Below are 18764 nucleotides of genomic sequence, written 5' to 3' on the forward strand. Positions count from 1 at the left end.
TTCCAGGTGCAGGTCTCCCTCTTACACACAGCATCCCCGGCCGCTTAGAAAAGAGGTTCTCTTGGTCTTATTTCCAGTCCTTTGACTCACCGTGTACCAGTTTGTTTTAGTTCACCTTTTCCAGCGCCACGTGAGACACTTACAGCAGGATGCCTTAAGTCAGCTCATGAATGGTCCCATCAGAAAGAAACTCAAAATTATTCCTGAAGATTGCTCCTGGGGAGGTAACTTGTGTGATCTAATTAAAACGTCTTTTGTAGAGCTGGGGGGGTGAAAAAGGTGGAAATTCAAAGGCCTTAATCTGTTGAATGGGCTTTGGTGGTGGCGATAGTGTGTTGCAGGCAGAATAGTATTGACATTGATAGATGAGCAAACATAGAAAGACAGTAAATAACATGCCAAAATTGGTTCAAAATCAGGGGTTGGTAAGGGAAGTGGCTGGGGAGAGAAATGAAGCGACTTTTTATAAGTGGAAGCCAGGAGTGAGTACATGGGAATCATCACACCCTCCTCTTTACTTTTGTATCAGTGTGAGGTTTTCCATAATAAAAAATTGAGATTAAAAAAGCCATGCCCAGGGATTCCCTGGTGGCGCAGTGGTTGAGAGTCCGCCTGCCGATGCAGGGGACGCGTGTTTGTGCCCCGGTCTGGGAAGATCCCACATGCCGCGGAGCGGCTGGGCCTGTGAGCCATGGCCGCAGAGCCTGCGCGTCCGGAGCCTGTGCTCCGCAACGGGAGAGGCCACAACAGGGAGAGGCCCGCGTACTGCAAAAAAAAAAAGAAAAGCCATGCCCAAGGCCACAGTTGGTTGTGGGTGAGACTTCCAGACAAAGGCCCTTTCGGACGGGGTTTGAGAAGCTCTCTCGGGCTGGCCTCTGCAGGCGTCCTGATGTGGATGTGGTCTACCATCTATTGCCTTCTGGTCTGAAGGTCATAGTGGGGAAATACAGGGGTCCTCAGGGACCCCAGTAAGTTCCTGCTCAGTCTTATAGGGAAGCTGTGAGTAAGTGGGACCACCAGACTCCTGGAGGGGAAACACTCAAGCTGAGGAGGGTTTTATTCATGTCTAAGAGACCCCAAAGCTATGCCTCTATTAGGGCAGAACGTTGACAGCGGCGGAGAGGCTGGGACTTGGCTCTGGCCCTGGCTTCTTCAGGGGACACGGCCATCTCCCAACACGCAGTCAACAGAGGACTCGTCCTAGACCTAGTGTCTTCATTTCCCCCTCATCCCTTAGAGTTTTCTAGTAATGAGGGAAAAGTTAGCTCAAACAAAAGAATGTGGTGTCAGAGCTTAAAGGGGCACAGACACCCATGGGAGGTTGGATGCTGAGAAGGAGGAGATGTGAGCACCCCCAGGAGGCCAGGTGAAGGTCAGGCTCACAAGAGCACATCTTTTCAGCTCAACCCCCTCATCTTACCTTCATGACAGTGTCGTCCAGCCCCAGCTTCTCTCGTTATAGGGACCCTCCCTCGCTGCCCAGTGTGGCTAGACGGGCGAGCCAACTACACTTTGGCAGATGAAAACTGATAAGAGCAAACTCTCCCTGGCTCGGGTGTGCCTGTGTATGGGTCTGGAAAGGACAGACTGTCCTTTCCGGGTACCCTCAGTGTCCCAAGTCCAGTTTGTAGTTAAGGCCTACATACTTCGGAGTCAGCCAGGCCTGCGTTCCGGTCCCAGCTTGCCACTGGCTGTTTGGCCTGGGGTGTGTTGCTCAGCCTCTCTGAGCCTTATGTTCTTTAGCCATTGCACAGGCTAAAGAGCCTAACCTTGCAGGGTTGGTGAAGAAAGGAGGCAATGGGTTGTTGCTTGCAGAGTGCTTACTTAGCACAGTGACCGGCAACTAAAAGTCAATGATGGCTGCTGCCGTCGTTCAGGACATACGATGACACTGATGGTCAGGGACCCAGCAAGAAGGCTGTGCGGACCGCCTCCTCTCTTGCCTGGGGCTAGTCATCCATGTGACTTTACCAAGGGCCAGCTCTGAATTGGTTTCGGACTGATTTGTTGATTACTAAGGTAGCCCTACTGGTTCAGAGCTTAAAACTTGGCCCTGAAAAAGCAAAAACAAAGCAAAACAAAAAAACCTTGTCTCTGGTGTGACTCAGCAAAGGAGGAAGACTAATGCTGGCCCCAAATCAGTTTGTCCCCTGAGAGGACCAGCGCAATGGGTATTTTCTTCTTTTTAAAAATTTTATTTATTTTTTTGGCTGCATTGGGTCTTCGTTGCTGCGCGCGGGCTTTCTCTAGTTGTGGAGAGTGGAGGCTAATCTTTGTTGCGGTGCGTGGGCTTCTCATTGTGGTGACTTCTCTTGTTGTGGAGCACGGGCTCTAGGCATGCGGACTTCAGTCGTTGCGGCACGTGGGCTCAGTAATTGTGGCGCACGGGCTTAGTTGATCCGCGGCGTGTGTGATCTTCCCGAACCAGGGATCGAACCCGTGTCCCCTGTGTTGGCAGGTGGATTCTTAACCACTGCGCCACCAGGGAAGTCCCTCAAAGGGTATTTTCTAAACCTCCCTGTTTCCTTGGGTGTTAGCTTTCTCTGGGTTTCCATCCCTCATGACAGATGGCATCTGCTGTCATCACAAGCACCTGGATGAACAGACACGTGTGCTGTTTGGGCTCCCCTTCTACACGGCCAGCTCGGGGCACAGATTTCTGGGCCAGCTGGTCCCTGTTGGTGAAGCAGCTGTGTATTCGGTCTTTGTTAGGTGCTGCACGGTGGTCACTTTTGGGTGCTGGGTGCTCTGGGCTGAAAGGTGCCTCTTGTTCTGGCAGGTTCCAAGCTGCTACCTCTTTCTCCTTCCCCTTGTACAGGCCAGGCTGCCAGCGTCTTCCTGAACATGAAGGGGGACTTCATGAAACCCGTCATCAGCATTGTGGACGAGCTGCTGGAAGCCGGGGTCAACGTGACCGTGTATAATGGACAGCTTGACCTCATCGTGGACACCATGGGTAGGAACCACTCGGGGCCCATGGAGGCAGTGTCGTGGGTTGAGCTGGAAGGGAACTGGCCTCTTGGGGGACTGTTGACATTGAAATGGCAGGAGGAAGGCCATTTCCTGTTACATGCATCCACCCCTGACCTTGACTCTTTGAAGAGGGTAGGGCTGCACGAGGTTGTGACCCCTCAGAGAAGCCTGGCCTGTCCAGCTTTTGAGGCCTTAGGTATGATTACAGAAAAGGATAATACCCACGCCCACCTCGAAATTTAAAAAGAAGACATTTCCCTAGCCACTGGACAGAGGCACCATTTAACTGAGGGAAAACCTCATTTTTGTGCAGCGTCACAGGGGATGGGAAAGTACTGCAGCGTGAATCAAGACAGCCCTGCCGACCCTGTAAAGATGAGGACCCAGGGGAAATGGTCTTGGTGGGGTCCCTCCCGCGTTGGCTGCCACCTGTGCCCACCTCTGGTTTCAGGGAGGGCCAGGGAGAAGCTCAGGCAGTTCTCAGAACTGGCAGATAAATCGAGGCACATGGTCTGGAGGGTATGAGCGTTCCTCAAAGTCAGCAGGACTGAATATTTTTGCGACTTGGGAGCCAAGCTTACTGAGGACGATTTGAAAAGGTTCTGTGTTTCTTCCACGACCTCCCCGGTGTGATCCAGCATCTCCTTACCCTGAGGCTTCTCCGTCCTCCTGACAGTGCTGTCCACCTCCAGAGGTCCCCGATTTCCTTCCTACAGAGCGTAGGGCAGTGGGAGGGTCAGGGGCAAAAAGTAGTCACAGCTGTTAGGTTTCTCCTGGGCAGCCTGGCTGTGGCTGGGACAACCAGTGCTACAAATGCAGAGTCCCAGGCCATGCCCAGACCTACTGCATTGGAATGTGCATTTTAACAAGATCCCAAAGTGAGTTTTATGTACATCCCAGCTTGCAGATTCTATGCCGAATCATGGGACCCAGATTTTGGGTTCTCCTCCACTCAACTCTTAATGCTGGGGCCTTCTTTATCCCCCTCGCCAGGTCAGGAGGCCTGGGTGCGAAAACTGAAGTGGGCAGAACTGCCCAAATTCGGTCAGCTGAAGTGGAAGCCCCTGCACAGTGACCCTGAGACTTCAGAAACGTCTGCCTTTGTCAAGTCCCACAAGAACCTGGCTTTCTACTGGATTCTCAGAGCTGGACACATGGTGAGAGAGGGTCAGCGTTTGTTCCAGATTTGCCACTCGAGTTGGGGGTGGGGGAGCCACACGCACTGGTCTCATAAGTGCATTGGGTTTGGGGGTGTTTTGGGGTCGCTAATGAAACTATTTGTGCTTCATTGAAAAAGTAAATCCTCCTGAGAGACGTACGCTGGGTTCTCTATCCTCTGCTCTTTAGGTTAAATGAGTTGAATGTTACTTTCCTCTGGACAGTTTGTCCTGAAGGAACAACTTGTCCCGAGGGAGGGAGGGAGGAGAGAGAAATTGTCTTTCCCTGACATTTTCAGGGAGTGAAATCAGAGCTCGGTGGTCTGTAAGGCTGAGCACAGTGCAGAGTACAAGTGTTTGTGAGGAGCGGTGGCTCTGGAACTTCAATTCAGAAGAGGCTTCACCTGCAAAGACGGGCACTGAGGCTGCAGCACTCCTGCACTTGCCTAGCGAACACGGTGTTTTCCCTTAGGCTGTAGGTGGACTGAGTAGCTTTCCCTGGGCTGAGGGAGATGATGGAGGGATGGATCCACTATGCAAGCACATGCACACGCATACACACGCATACACACACAGACGACCTGCAAAGGAGCCAAAGACGGGAATGCCCAGGAAGCAGAGGGGCCCAGGTGTTCCCCTCACGGTTATGCTTCGGTCCAGCCGTTTAAATGCAGGCTCTCCTTTCGTCCCAGATGGCAGTTTACTGGAGGAGACCTGTGGGAGAGATGGGAAGGCTCAGCGCCATAGCGCTAAGACAGAATCTCCACAGAGACGGGGCTGAGGGACAGCTGTCTGGCTGGAAAGGAGGGCCTAAGGAACTGGCCTTAAAGCTTCATGTGCACAGTGAGCACATCATAGAGCATTCACTTGGACCGCCAAGGAAATGCTGAGGGACTTGGGGGTTACCAACAGTGGTTCTCAACTGGGGTCAGTTTTGCCCCAAGGCCTCTTCAGGGATGTCTGGAGACATTTGGGGTTGTCACAGCTTGGGGAAGGTTGCTACTGGTATGTGGTGGGCAGAGGCCATGGATCCTGGTAAACATCGTGCCGCACACAGGCCAGCCCCCCGCCACAGAGAATTGTGCTGCACGAAACGTTAGTCGTGTCAAGGTTGAGAAACCCTGACCTAGAGGAAAGTGGGAGCTTGGGTATATGGTATACTTGTTCTCACAATAGTTATTAGGTATCTTGGCCATGAATAGCTTATCCTCAACCTCTCTGACCTTTAGTCTTCTATTTTTTTATATATATAAATTTATTTATTTCATTTATTTTTGGCTGTGCTGGGTTTTTGCTGCTGAGCACGGGCTTTCTTTAGTTGTGGTGAGGGGGGCTACTCTTCGTTGCTGTGTGCAGGCTTCTCACTGCAGTGGCTTCTCTTGTGGGGCACAGGCTCTAGGCGCTTGGGCTTCAGTAGTTGTGGCACGTGCGCTCAGTAGTTGTGACTCGTGGAATCTAGAGCGCAGGCTCAGTAGTTGTGGCACATGGGCTTAGTTGCTCCGTGGCATGTGGGATCTTCCCAAACCTTGCATGGGCAGGCAGACTCTCAACCACTGCGCCACCAGGAAAGCCCTTCCCTTAGTCTTCTCTTAAGAACCTCCCAGAGAGAGACGGGAAGATAGCAGAAGAGTAGGACGTGGAGATCACCTTCCTCCCCACAGATACACCAGAAATACATCTACACGTGGAACAACTCCTACAGAACACCTACTGAACTCTGGCAGAAGACCTCAGACCTCCCAAAAGGCAAGAAACTCCCCACGTACCTGGGTAGGGCAAAAGAAAAAAAGAAAAAACAGACAAAAGAATACGGACGGGACCTGCACCAGTGGGAGGGAGCTGTGAAGGAGGAAAGGTTTCCAGACACTAGAAGCCCCTTCGCAGGCAAAGACTGCGGGTGGCGGAGGGGGAAAGAAGCTTCAGAGCCATGGAGGAGAGCACAGCAACAGGGGTGCGGAGGGCAAAGCGGAGAGATTCCCGCACAGAGGATCAGTGCCGACCAGCACTCACCAGCCCGAGAGGCTTGTCAGCTCACCCGCCGGGGCGGGCGGGGGCTGGTAGCTGAGGCTCGGGCTTCGGAGGTCGGATCCCAGGGAGAGGACTGGGGTTGGCGGCGTGAACACAGCCTGAAGGGGTTAGTGCGCCATGACTAGCTGGGAGGGAGTCTGGGAAAAGTCTGGAGCTGCTGAAGAGACAAGAGACTTTTTCTTGCCTCTTTGTTTCCTGGTGCGCGAGGAGAGGGGATTAAGAGCGCTGCTTAAAGGAGCTCCAGAGACGGGCGCAAGCTGCAGCTAACAGCAAGGACCCCAGACACGGGCATGAGACGCTAAGGCTGCTGCTGCCGCCACCAAGCAGCCTGTGTGTGAGCACAGGTCACTATCCACACCTCCCCTCCTGGGAGCCTGTGCAGCCCGCCACTGCCAGGGTCCCGGGATCCAGGGACAACTTCCCCGGGAGAACGCACGGCGTGCCTTGGGCTGGTGCAAGGTCACGCTGGCCTCTGCCACCGTGGGCTCACCCTGCATCCGTACCCCTCCCTCCCCCCAGCCTGAGTGAGCCAGAGCCCCCAAAGCAGCTGCTCCTTTAACCCCGTCCTGTCTGAGCGAAGAACAGACGCCCTCAGGCGACCTACATGCACAGGCAGGGCCAAATCCAAACCTGAACCCTGGGAGCTGTGTGAACAAAGAAGAGAAAGGGAAATATCTCCCAGCAGCCTCAGAAACAGCGGATTAAAGCTCCACAATCAACTTGATGTACCCTGCATCTGTGGAATACCTGAATAGACAGCGAATCATCCCAAATTGAAAAGGTGGACTTTGGGACCAAGATAGATTATTTTTTCTCCTTTTCCTCTTTTTGTAAGTGTGTATGTGTATGCTTCTGTGTGACATTTTGTCTGTATACCTTTGCTTTCACCATTTGTCCTAGGGTTCTGTCCGTCCATTTTTTGTTTTGTTTTGTTTTGTTTTGTTTTGTTTTGTTTTGTTTTACTTTCAAAATATTTTCTTAATAATTATTTTATTTTACCTTACTTTATTTTATTTTATCGTCTTTCTTTCTTTTTTTTCTTTCTTTCTTTCTTTCTTTCATCTTTCTGTTTTTTCTACCTTTTATTCTGAGGCGCGTGGAGGACAGTCTCTTGGTGCTCCAGCCAGGTGTCAGGGCTGTGCCACTGAGGTGAGAGAGCCAAGTTCAGGACACTGGTCCACAATAGACCTCCCAGCTCCACATAATATCAAACAGTGAAAATCTCCCAGAAATCTCCATCTCAACGCCAAGACCCAGCTTCACTCAATGACCAGCAAGCTACAGTGCTGGACACCATATGCCAAACAACTAGCAAGACAGGAGCACAACCCCACCCATTAGCAGAGAGGCTGCCTAAAATCATAATAAGGCCACAGACACCCCAGAACACACCACCAGACATGGACCTGCCCACCAGAAAGACAAGATCCAGCCTCATCCACCACAACACAGGCACTAGTCCCCTCCACCAGGAAGCCTACACAACCCACTGAACCAACATTAGCCACTGGGGACAGACACCAAAAACAACGGGAACTACGAACCTGCAGCCTGCGAAAAGGAGACCCCAAACACAGTAAGATAAGCAAAATGAGAAGACAGAAAAACACACAGCAGATGAAGGAGCAAGGTAAAAACCCACGAGACCTAACAAATGAAGAGGAAATAGGCAGTCTACCTGAAAAAAATTCAGAATAATGATAGTAAAGATGATCCAAAATCTTGGACATAGAATAGAGAAAATGCAAGAAACATTTACCAAGGACCTAGAAGAACTAAAGAGGAAACAAACAATGATGAACAACACAATAAATGAAATTAAATGTACTCTAGAAGGGATCAATAGCAAAATAACTGAGGCAGAAGAACGGATAAGTGACCTGGAAGATAAAATAGTGGAAATAACTACTGCAGAGCAGAATAAAGAAAAAAGAATGAAAAGAACTGAGGACAGTCTCAGAGACCTCTGGGACAACATTAAATGCACCAACATTCGAACTATAGGGGTCCCAGAAGAAGAACAGAAAAAGAAAGGGATTGAGAAAATATTTGAAGAGATTATAGTTGAAAACTTCCCTAATATGGGAAAGGAAATAATTAATCAAGTCCAGGAAGCACAGAGTCCCATACAGGATAAATCCAAGGAGAAACACGCCAAGACATATATTAATCAAACTATCAAAAATTAAATACAAAGAAAACATATTAAAAGCAGCAAGGGAAAAACAACAAATAACACACAAGGGAATCCCCATAAGGTTAACAGCTGATCTTTCAGTAGAAACTCTGCAAGCCAGAAGGGAGTGGCAGGACATATTTGAAGTGAAGAAGGAGAAAAACTTACAAGCAAGATTACTCTACCCAACAAGGATCTCATTCAGATTTGATGGAGAAATTAAAACCTTTACAGACAAGCAAAAGCTGAGAGAGCTCAGCACCACCAAACCAGCTTTACAAAAAACGCTAAAGGAACTTCTCTAGGCAAGACACACAAGAGAAGGAAAAGATCTACAATAAAATACCCTAAACAATTAAGAAAATGGGAATAGGAACATACATATCGATAATTACCTTAAATGTAAATGGATTAAATGCTCCCAGCAAAAGACACAGACTGGCTGAATGGATACAAAAACAAGACCCATGTATATGCTGTCTACAAGAGACCCACTTCAGACCTAGGGACACACACAGACTGAAAGTAAGGGGATGGAAAAAGATATTCCATGCAAATGGAAACCAAAAGAAAGCTGGAGTAGTAATTCTCATATCAGACAAAATAGACTTTAAAATAAAAACTATTACAAGAGACAAAGAAGAACACTACATAATGATCAAGGGATCAATCCAAGAAGAAGAGAAGATATAACAATTGTAAATATTTATGCACCCAACATAGGATCACCTCAATACATAAGGCAAATACTAATAGCCATAAAAGGGGAAATCGACAGTAACACAATCATAGTAGGGGACTTTTTTTTTTTTTTTTTTAGTCCCCTCGGCTCGTGCCCCCAAAGCAAAGCCCCAACTCCACAGTCGAGTAGGGGACTTTTAACACCCCACTTTCATCAATAGACAGATCATCCAAAATGAAAATAAATTAGGAAACACAAGCCTTAAATGATACATTAAACAAGATGGACTTAATTGATATTTATAGGACATTCCATCCAAAAACAACAGAATACACATTTTTCTCAAGTGCTCATGGAACATTCTGCAGGATAGATCATATCTTCGGTCACAAATCTAGCCTTGGTAAATTTAAGAAAATTGAAATCGTATCAAGTATCTTTCCGACCACAATGATATGAGGCTAGATATCAATTACAGGAAAAGATCTGTAAAAAATACAAACACATGAAGGCTAAACAATACACTACTTAATAACGAAGTGATCACTGAATAAATCAAAGGAAATCAAAAAATACCTAGAAACAAATGACAATGGGTACATGACAACCCAAAACCTATGGGATGCAACAAAAGCAGTTCTAAGAGGGAAGTTTATAGCAATACAGTCCTACCTTAAGAAAGAGGAAAGGGCTTCCTTGGTGGCGCAGTGGTTGAGAGTCTGCTTGCCGATGCAGGAGACACGGGTTCATGCCCCCGTCTGGGAAGATCCCACATGCCGCGGAGTGGCTAGGCCCATGAGCCTGCGCGTCCAGAGCCTGTGCTCCGCAACGGGAGAGGCCACAACAGTGAGAGGCCTGCATACCACAAAAAAAAAAGAGAAAGAAACAGGGAACATCTCATTAGAGAAAGAAGAACAAAAAAACCCCAAAATTTAGCAGAAGGAAAGAAATCATGAAGATCGGATCAGGAATAAATGAAAAACGAATGAAGGAAACGACAACAAAGATCAATAAAACTAAAAGCTGGTTCTTTGAGAAGATAAACAAAATTGATAAACCATTAGCCAGACTCATTGAGAAAAAAATGGGAGAAGACTCAAATCAATAGAATTATAAATGAAAAAGGAGAAGTAACAACTGACACTGCAGAAATACAAAAGATCATGAGAGATTACTACAAGCAACGCTATACCAATAAAATGGACAACCTGGAAGAAATGGACAAATTCTTAGAAATGCACAACCTGCCGAGACTGAACCAGGAAGAAATAGAAAATATGAACAGACCAGTCACAAGCACTGAAATTGAAACTGTGATTAAAAATCTTCCAACAAACAAAAGCCCAGGACCAGATGGCTTCACTTGCGAATTCTGTCAGACACGTAGAGAAGAGCTAACACCTATCCTTCTCAAACTCTTCCAAAATATAGTAGAGGGAGGAACACTCCCAAACTCATTCTATGGGGTCACCATCACCCTGATACCAAAACCAGACAAAAATGTCACAAAGAAAGAAAACTACAGGCCAATATCACTGATGAACATAAATGCAAAACTCCTCAACAAAATGCTAGCAAACAGAATGCAACAGCACATTAAAATGATCATACACCATGATCAAGTGGGGTTTATTCCAGGAATGCAAGGATTCTTCAATATACGCAAATCTATCAATGTGATAAACCATATTAACAAACTGAAGGAGAAAAACCATATGATCCTCTCAATAGCTGCAGAGAAAGCTTTCAACAAAATTCAACACCCATTTATGATAAAAACCCTGCAGAAAGTAGGCATAGAGGGAACTTTCCTCAACATAATTAAGGCCATATATGACAAGCCCACAGCCAACATCGTCCTCAATGGTGAAAAACTGAAACCATTCCCACTAAGAATAGGAACAAGACAAGGTTGCCCAGTCTTGCCACTCTTATTCAACATAGTTTTGGAAGTTTTAGCCACAGCAATCAGAGAAGAAAAATAAAAGGAATCCAAATCGGAAAAGAAGAAGTAAAATTGTTACTATTTGCAGATGACATGATACTATACATAGAGAATCCTAAAGATACTACCAGAAAACTACTAGAGGTAATCATTGAATCTGGTAAAGTAGCAGGATACAAAATTAATGCACAGAAATCTCTGGCATTCTTGTACACTAGTGATGAAAAATCTGAAAGTGAAATTAAGAAGACACTCCCATTTACCATTGCAACAAAAAGAACAAAATATCTAGGAAAAAACCTACCTAAGGAGACAAAAGACCTGTATGCAGAAAATTATAAGACACTGATGAAAGAAATTAAGGATGATACAAACAGATGGAGAGATATACCATGTTCTTGGATTGGAAGAATCAACATTGTGAAAATGACTCTATTACCCAAAGCAATCTACAGGTTCAGTGCAATCCCTATCAAACTACCACAGGTATTTTTCACAGAACTAGAACAAAAAATTTCACAATTTGTATGGAAACACAAAAGACCCCGAATAGCAAAAGCAATCTTGAGAACAAAAAACAGAGCCGGAGGAATCAGGCTTCCCAGCTTCAGGCTATACTACAAAGCTACAGTAATCAAGACAGTATGGTACTGGCACAAAAACAGAAATATACATCAATGGAACAGGACAGAAAGCCCAGAGGTAAACCCATGCACATATGGTCACCTTATCTTTGATAAAGGAGGCAAGCATATACAGTGGAGGAAAGATAGCCTCTTCAATAAGTGGTGCTGGGAAAACTGGACAGCTACATGTAAATGTATGAGATTAGAACACTCCCTAACACCATACACAAAAATAAGCTCAAAATGGATTAAAGACCTAAATGTAAGGCCAGACACTATCAAAGTCTTGAAAACATAGGCAGAACACTACATGACATAAATCACAGCAAGATCCTTTTTGACCCACCTCCTAGAGAAATGGAAATAAACAAATGGGACCTAATGAAACTTAAAAGCTTTTGCACAGCAAGGGAAACCATAAACAAGACCAAAAGACAACCCTCAGAATGGGAAAAAATATTTGCAAATGAAGCAACTGACAAAGGATTAATCTCCAAAATTTACAAGTAGCTCACGCAGCTCAATAACGAAAAAACAAACAACCCAATCCAAAAATGGGCAGAAGACCTAAATAGACATTTCTCCAAAGAAGATATACAGGTTGCCAACAAACACATGAAAGAATGCTCAACATCATTCATCATTAGAGAAATGCAAATCAAAACTACAATGAGATATCATCTCACACTGGTCAGAATGGCCATCATCAAAAAATGTACAAACAATAAATGCTGGAGAGGGTGTGGAGAAAAGGGAACCCTCTTTGCGCTGTTGGTGGAAATGTAAATTGGTACAGCCACTATGGAGAACAGTATGGAGGTTCCTTAAAAACTACAAATAGAACTACCGTACGACCCAGCAATCCCACTACTGGGCATATACCCTGAGAGAACCATAATTCAAAAAGTCATGTACCAAAATGTTCATTGCAGCTCTATTTACAATAGCCCAGAGATGGAAACAACCTAAGTGTCCATCATCAGATGAACAGATAAAGAAGATGTGGCACATATATACAATGGAATATTACTCAGCCATAAAAAGAAATGAAATTGAGTTATTTGTAGTGAGGTGGATGGACCTAGAGTCTGTCATACAGAGTGAAGTAAGTCAGAAAGAGAAAAACAAATACCGTATGCTAACACATATATATGGAATCTAAGAAAAAGGGAAAGAAAGGTCATGAAGAACCTAGGAGTAAGACGGGAATAAAGACACAGACCTACTAGAGAATGGACTTGAGGATATGGGGAGGGGGAAGGGTAAGCTGTGACAAAGTGAGAGAGTGGCATGGACATATATACACTACCAAACGTAAAATAGATAGCTAGTGGGAAGTAGCGACATAGCACAGGGAGATCAGCTAGGTGGTTAGTGACCACCTAGAGGGGTGGGATATGGAGGGTGTGAGGGAGGGAGACGCAAGAGCGAAGAGATGGGAACATATGTATATGTATACCTGATTCACTTTGTTATAAAGCAGAAACTAACACCATTGTAAAGCAATTATACTCCAATAAAGATGTTAAAAAGAAAAATACAGTCAGTCATTAGGATGCTTGAAACAGGAAGGGAAGTGACCATAACATCTCATGTAGCTCAGAGTCTCTCTGATTATGTCACAGTGAGTACTTAAAACGAGTGCAAAACTTGAAGCAAAGCTGCCTGTTATTCTTTAAAAAAAGAACAAGTATCCCAAACTTAATGACCTTTTCTCTAATGGCAAGTGGCTGTCTAGCAGGTATTTTACTCTTTGGTTCCTTTATTCACTGAGCAAACATTTTAGTGTCTCATAACTACTCATCTCTGTGCCAGGTATTGGGAGTACACAGATGGATGATACACCATCTCTGTCCTTTGGGAGCTCATGGACCAGAACGGCAGACAGGCAAAGAGACTCTAGTAACATGGGGTGAGAAATCCCACGATGGGGCTTGGCCCTGAGAAGGGGGCCCAGCCCAGGCTTGGGGGTCAAATACGAGGCCCTAAGGATGGGCAGGAGTTAGCTGGGTAAAGAGGAGAAGGTGTGGGGTCAACGAGAGCAGTGCATGCAAGTCCAGAGGCGCCTTCAGGCAACTGCGGCCTCGGAGGGTTGTCTCCGCATCACTGAGGAGACATGAGGCTGGAGAGGGAGACTTTGCATGCCTTGGTAAGGAGCTTAGACCTACCCTGAAAGCAATGATGTGCCACTGGGGGGTTTTAAGCAAAGGAGTAAAATTACCAGATTTGTCTAAGAAATAACATTCTAGCAATAGAGGGCATGGGACAAGACTGGAGCAGAGAGCTGATCTAAGATGCTTTTATAATAGTCCAGGCGGGAGTGACATATAGAGGAATTTGATGTAGGAAGGGAGAATAAGCAGGACTTGGTAACTGTTTTTCGATAGACCAGCCGAGTGGGCTATCCATAGGCAATTGACTATATAAACTGTGTATTTGTGGGTCTGGAGTTAAATGTTTGTCCTTAGAGATAGAGATTCGGCAGTCAAATATGGAAAAGGCCAGGGTCAGGGCCCTGGATACACCAGTATTTAAGAGGCAGGAGGAAAAAGAAGGACCCACAAATGAGACTTGAGTAAAGAACAGCTAGAAAAGTAGGAGGGAGACCAGGGGCATCCCCAAAGCGGAGAGGGGCCAGTGGTGTCGAATGCTGCCAGGAGCTCAGATAAAGGACTGAAGCGTAAGCTGTGATTCGGGTGCACCGATGTTGGTGGTAATTGTGGCGAAAGCATGTTTCGTGAATCTGCAGGCTCAGAAGCCAGCACGGAAAGGACAGAGGGAATGAATGAGCAGTGAAGACTGAAGACAACTTCCTTTAAGAAACCCGAAGGAAGTAGTAGCCCACCCTTTTAATAAACTTGATGCGAAGAGACAGTGGACAAGGCAGCAAGACACAGGGTTAAGAAGGCATTTTGTCATGGCTCTGAGTACCTTCAGTGTTGACTGGGAAAAGGCAGTAGGAGGTCTTAGAGCAGAACACTATTCCAAGAAAGGGTCTCTGCGGAGTCAGAGAGGAGGGGGAGGCAGGAGGAACCAGCTGTGGGCTGTCACTGGTGTGAGGAGTTCAGGCCCGTTTCCTCTTGGTTTGTCACCCATAGAGCAAGGCATCAGTTGGGGCAGCCTTAAAATAGCTGTTGGAGACTGTTATTAAATCATCCCCCAACCGCTTCCTCTTTAGCTGATTAAGTGTCATTTTGGCATACCCCACCGTGCCTGTGCCTCCTGGGGGCCAAGCCTGGCAGGAGAGTCGGCAGGAGTGTGAGAATCGTGGAGCCGCAGAATTTCAGAACTTGGAGCCATCTACTCTACCGCCATCCTTGTGAAGGACGAACTGAGGCCTCTGCCCCTCCCCCTCTTGATGGTGTGTGGGAAGGAGATGTTTTACAAGGATTATTTGAAAAATCTTACAGGAAAACAGAAAGTTGAATAACTGTAAAAGCAGGGGTGCCCCAAACAAAGGGTCTTGTTGGTTTACAGATTTGCTGTTAGTTCCCCTTCCACTCTGGGACCTTCCTACACATAGAATCCTTTAAAGTGTTTACAATCTTCCCTCTTCCTTGAACAGGCTGGATCCTAGTAACATAAGCACAGCCCTTATAAAGAAATCAACAGGGACTTCCCTGGTGGTCCAGGGGTTAAGACTCCACGCTTCCACTGCAGGGGGTGAGGGTTCCATCCCTGGTTGGGGAACTAAGATCCTGCATGCAGTGTGGCCAAAAAAAAAAAAAAAAAAGAAAGAAATCAGCAGATCAGCCCCAATGGAATAGGAGATTCCTTCCTAAATGCTGGCTTCTCTAGACCCCTGCAGCCCAGCAGGTGGGGGCCCAGACGTAGGGTCATTTCACAGAAGGGACGCTCTTTTTTTTTTTTTTTTTTTTTTTTTTTAAGCAGAGGCCTTCTTAGAAGCCCATATGATTTAGATTTATTTATTTATTTTTATTTATGACTGTGTTGGGTCTTCGTTTCAGTGCGAGGGCTTTCTCTAGTTGTGGCAAGCAGGGGCCACTCCTCATCACGGTGCGCGGGCCTCTCACTATCGCGGCCTCTCTTGTTGCGGAGCACAGGCTCCAGGCGCGCAGGCTCAGTAATTGTGGCTCACGGGCCCAGTTGCTCCACGGCATGTGGGAGCAACTTCCCAGACCAGGGCTCGAACCCGTGTCCCCTGCATTGGCAGGCAGATTGTCAACCACTGCGCCACCAGGGAAGCCCTAGAAGGGATGCTCTTTTAAGGAATGGCACCTAAGTGCAGCTGTCCTCCCAGGTTGCTGTCACAGAGCTGGCCCCCTTCCTGGGAGCAGGGTCTCGGGATGCTGGCCCTGACCCCAGCTCCAGGTATAGAACCAGGAGTGCTAACGCAGATACTGCTTGCTTCCAGGTTCCTTCCGACCAAGGGGACATGGCTCTGCAGATGATGAGGCTGGTGACTCAGCAGGAATAGGATGGCCTTGGGCTGGAGGTGAGCTGCTTGGCCTTGGGGCACGGAAGCCGAAGCAAGCGCCCTGAAGGTGTAGGAAACACTCTTCTCCCTTTGAATCTGACTCGGGGGGAGAACCTCACTTGGGCTGTGATTGTGAAGGGTCCCATCAGCTTCGACAGAGAACAAAATCATTGCCTCTGTGACAACTTGGAAATCATTTCTGCTTCTGAAAACTAAGTTTTAAAAAACTGGATTTGGGGCTTCCCTGGTGGCGCAGTGGCTGAGAGTCCGCCTGCCGATGCAGGGGACACGGGTTCGTGCCCCAGTCCGGGAAGATCCCACATGCCATGGAGCGGCTGGGCCTGTGAGCCATGGCCACTGAGCCTGCGCGTCCGGAGCCTGTGCTCCGCAACGGGAGAGGCCACAACAGTGAGAGGCCCGCATACCGCAAATTAATTAATTAATTAATTAATTAAAATTAAAAACTGGATTTGTTTTCATCAAAATAAAGGGTTGAAATAGATTAACATTTTCTTATTACAAAAGCAAATTATGCGATTTATAGAAAAGTCAGGAAATACAGGCAAACAAAGAACAAAATGAACACTCATGCTCCCTTCCCACGGATAAGCACTGTTACCACTTAAGTGTGTATTCTTGCAAATCTTTTTTTGCTATGTATACATATATATTTTACACAAAAAACGCAATCATTGCTATGTTATTTCACAGTCTACTTTGTTCACACGTCAGTATGATGTCTGCTGAGCATTCCATTTTATGGATGTACCATAATTTACCTACCAAATGCCCAGTGTTGCCCATGAGCAGTGTCTAGTTTGTGGCTTTTATAAACGGTGCTCTGGTGGTTTGTCCTGTTAGTTACATTTTTACACACATCCTTATCATTTTCTTAGAATAATTTCCTAAAAGCATACTTGCTCAGTTAAAAAATTGTAACATTTCTTTAAAATTGAAATGATGAGTTTGGGACTTTAGAGTTTTAATTCATGGCTCAAGATCTGCAAAGGGACCTGATAGCTTCTATGGTAGCCCTGAAAGAAATACCACTTCCTGTAGTTGTGGGGCTGAGATTTTGAAAACCAAAGTCTTGTCCTGCAGTATGTGAGGAAAGAGTTACTAACAGGTTATGCCTACGTGACCAGCCCCTTCTGACCTGAGACTAAAACAGGCTTCCTCGGATGGTGCTCCACGCTTTCCCCACAGTTCGGTTTGCTGTTGGGAAGAGAGGGCTCCTGTACTCCTGTGTGGATGGGGAAGAATGCAGAGACTTGTGCTGGGCCCCTCTGGACTCCACCAATGTGTATCGTTCTCCTGCTGCTTCTGCCGGGTATCGTTTGCTGGAAAAAAATTGAACTATGAGTATAACTAGTTACTGGGTCTTATGAGTCCTTTGGGCGTTGAATTACAACATAAGTTGAATTCCCATCCTCACAGAGTCTTTTTGTTAGAGGTTAGGGTATTTGGGGGGAAGGAGTGAAAGTTTGAACATTAGGATATGTCATATGGGCAGATTCCAATGAACCTGGGACCTCAAAGCTTTTTTGCCATTGGGAGCAGCCCTTCCATCCCTGTCTGAGGAGGTTAGTCTCTTGCCCTAAGATCCTATAGCAAATTCCCAGACTTGCCTAAGGCCCCTGTTCCTGCTACATTGTATTCTCTCTCAACCCACACCCATGCCTTCATGGGATTCCCTATGATGTGTTGACTGAGGAAGAAGAGTCTCAGGCTTGGTTTGTAGGTGGTTCTGTGCGATATGCATGCATCGCCTGAACGTGGACCGCTTTGGCACTGGAGTTCCTCTCTGGGACAGCCCTGGAAGGTGGTGGTGAATGGAAATCCTCCTACTGGACAGAACTGGGAGCAGTGCACCTGTTTATTTTGCCTGCAAAGAGATGGCCAGAAGAAAGGGTCTGCCCTGAGTCATGGTTTGGTTGGGTCGTTGAACTGGAAGGAGCACAACTGGAAAATCAAAAGGTCTGAAGGAGAGAGGTCTGAGGATAGAGCTCTCTGATTGGCAGAGCGTGAAGATATTTGGGTTCCATGTGAATGCTCACTGAAGGGCAGGGGAAGGTTTTAATAATCGGGTGGATGGGATGACCCATTTGGTAGACATCAGACAGCCCCCTTCCCCAGCAAGTCCTGTGGACTTGTGAACAGAGTGGCCCTGGTGATAGCGATGGAGGCTATGCATGGCCTCAGCAACATGAACGTGTGTTCACCAAGACTGAACTGGCTACAGCTACTGCTCAGTGCCCAACCTGCCAGCAGGAGACAGCGCTGAGCCCCTAATGTGGCACCATTGCCGCAAGGAATCAGCCAGCTACCTGGTGTTAGGTTGATTACATTGGACCACTTTCATTTTGGAAGAGGCAGCAAGTTGCTCTTACTGGAACTGACACTTGCTCCGGGCATAGATTTGCCTTCCCTGCCCACAGTGCTTCTGCCAAAACTACCACCTGTGGCCTTACAGGATGTCTCATCCGCCATCATGGTATTCACAGCAAATGAAATACAGCAGTGGGTTCGTGCTCTTGGGATTCACTGGTCCAACCCTAGTCTTCATCATCTCAAAGCAACTGCTTTGACAGACAATTGAATGACTTTTTGAAGATTCAGTTATATTGCCGAATAGGTGGTGACATCTTGCAAGGGCTGGGGCAGTGTCCTCCGCTTTGTGGTAAATTCTCTAAATCAGCATCATGTTTCTCCCATACCCTGGATTCAGAAGTTCAGGAA

General features: G+C 46.7%; 1 protein-coding gene across 7 annotated transcripts in view; it reads left to right on the forward strand.

Annotated features, from left to right (window-relative positions):
• The window catches only part of SCPEP1 (serine carboxypeptidase 1), a 71606-nt gene that overhangs the window by 28017 nt on the left and 24825 nt on the right, over window positions 1-18764 (forward strand). For 4 of the 7 annotated variants that reach the window (XR_009537799.1, XR_009537800.1, XR_009537802.1 and 1 more), the window contains exons 10-12: window positions 111-224; window positions 2819-2956; window positions 3967-4130. Coding sequence is in view for 1 of the 7 variants with exons in the window: in XM_060135945.1 (XP_059991928.1) it covers window positions 111-224; window positions 2819-2956; window positions 3967-4130; window positions 15963-16025 (479 nt within the window). In the remaining 6 variants the exon portion in view is untranslated. Of the gene's footprint in view, window positions 1-110; window positions 225-2818; window positions 2957-3966; window positions 4131-14765; window positions 14949-15962; window positions 16449-18764 lie in introns of those variants that run through there. The other 3 variants (XR_009537798.1, XR_009537803.1, XM_060135945.1) reach the window with 2 other exon arrangements.

This window comes from Lagenorhynchus albirostris, chromosome 20, assembly GCF_949774975.1.
Source record: "Lagenorhynchus albirostris chromosome 20, mLagAlb1.1, whole genome shotgun sequence".
Taxonomy (NCBI): domain Eukaryota; kingdom Metazoa; phylum Chordata; class Mammalia; order Artiodactyla; family Delphinidae; genus Lagenorhynchus; species Lagenorhynchus albirostris.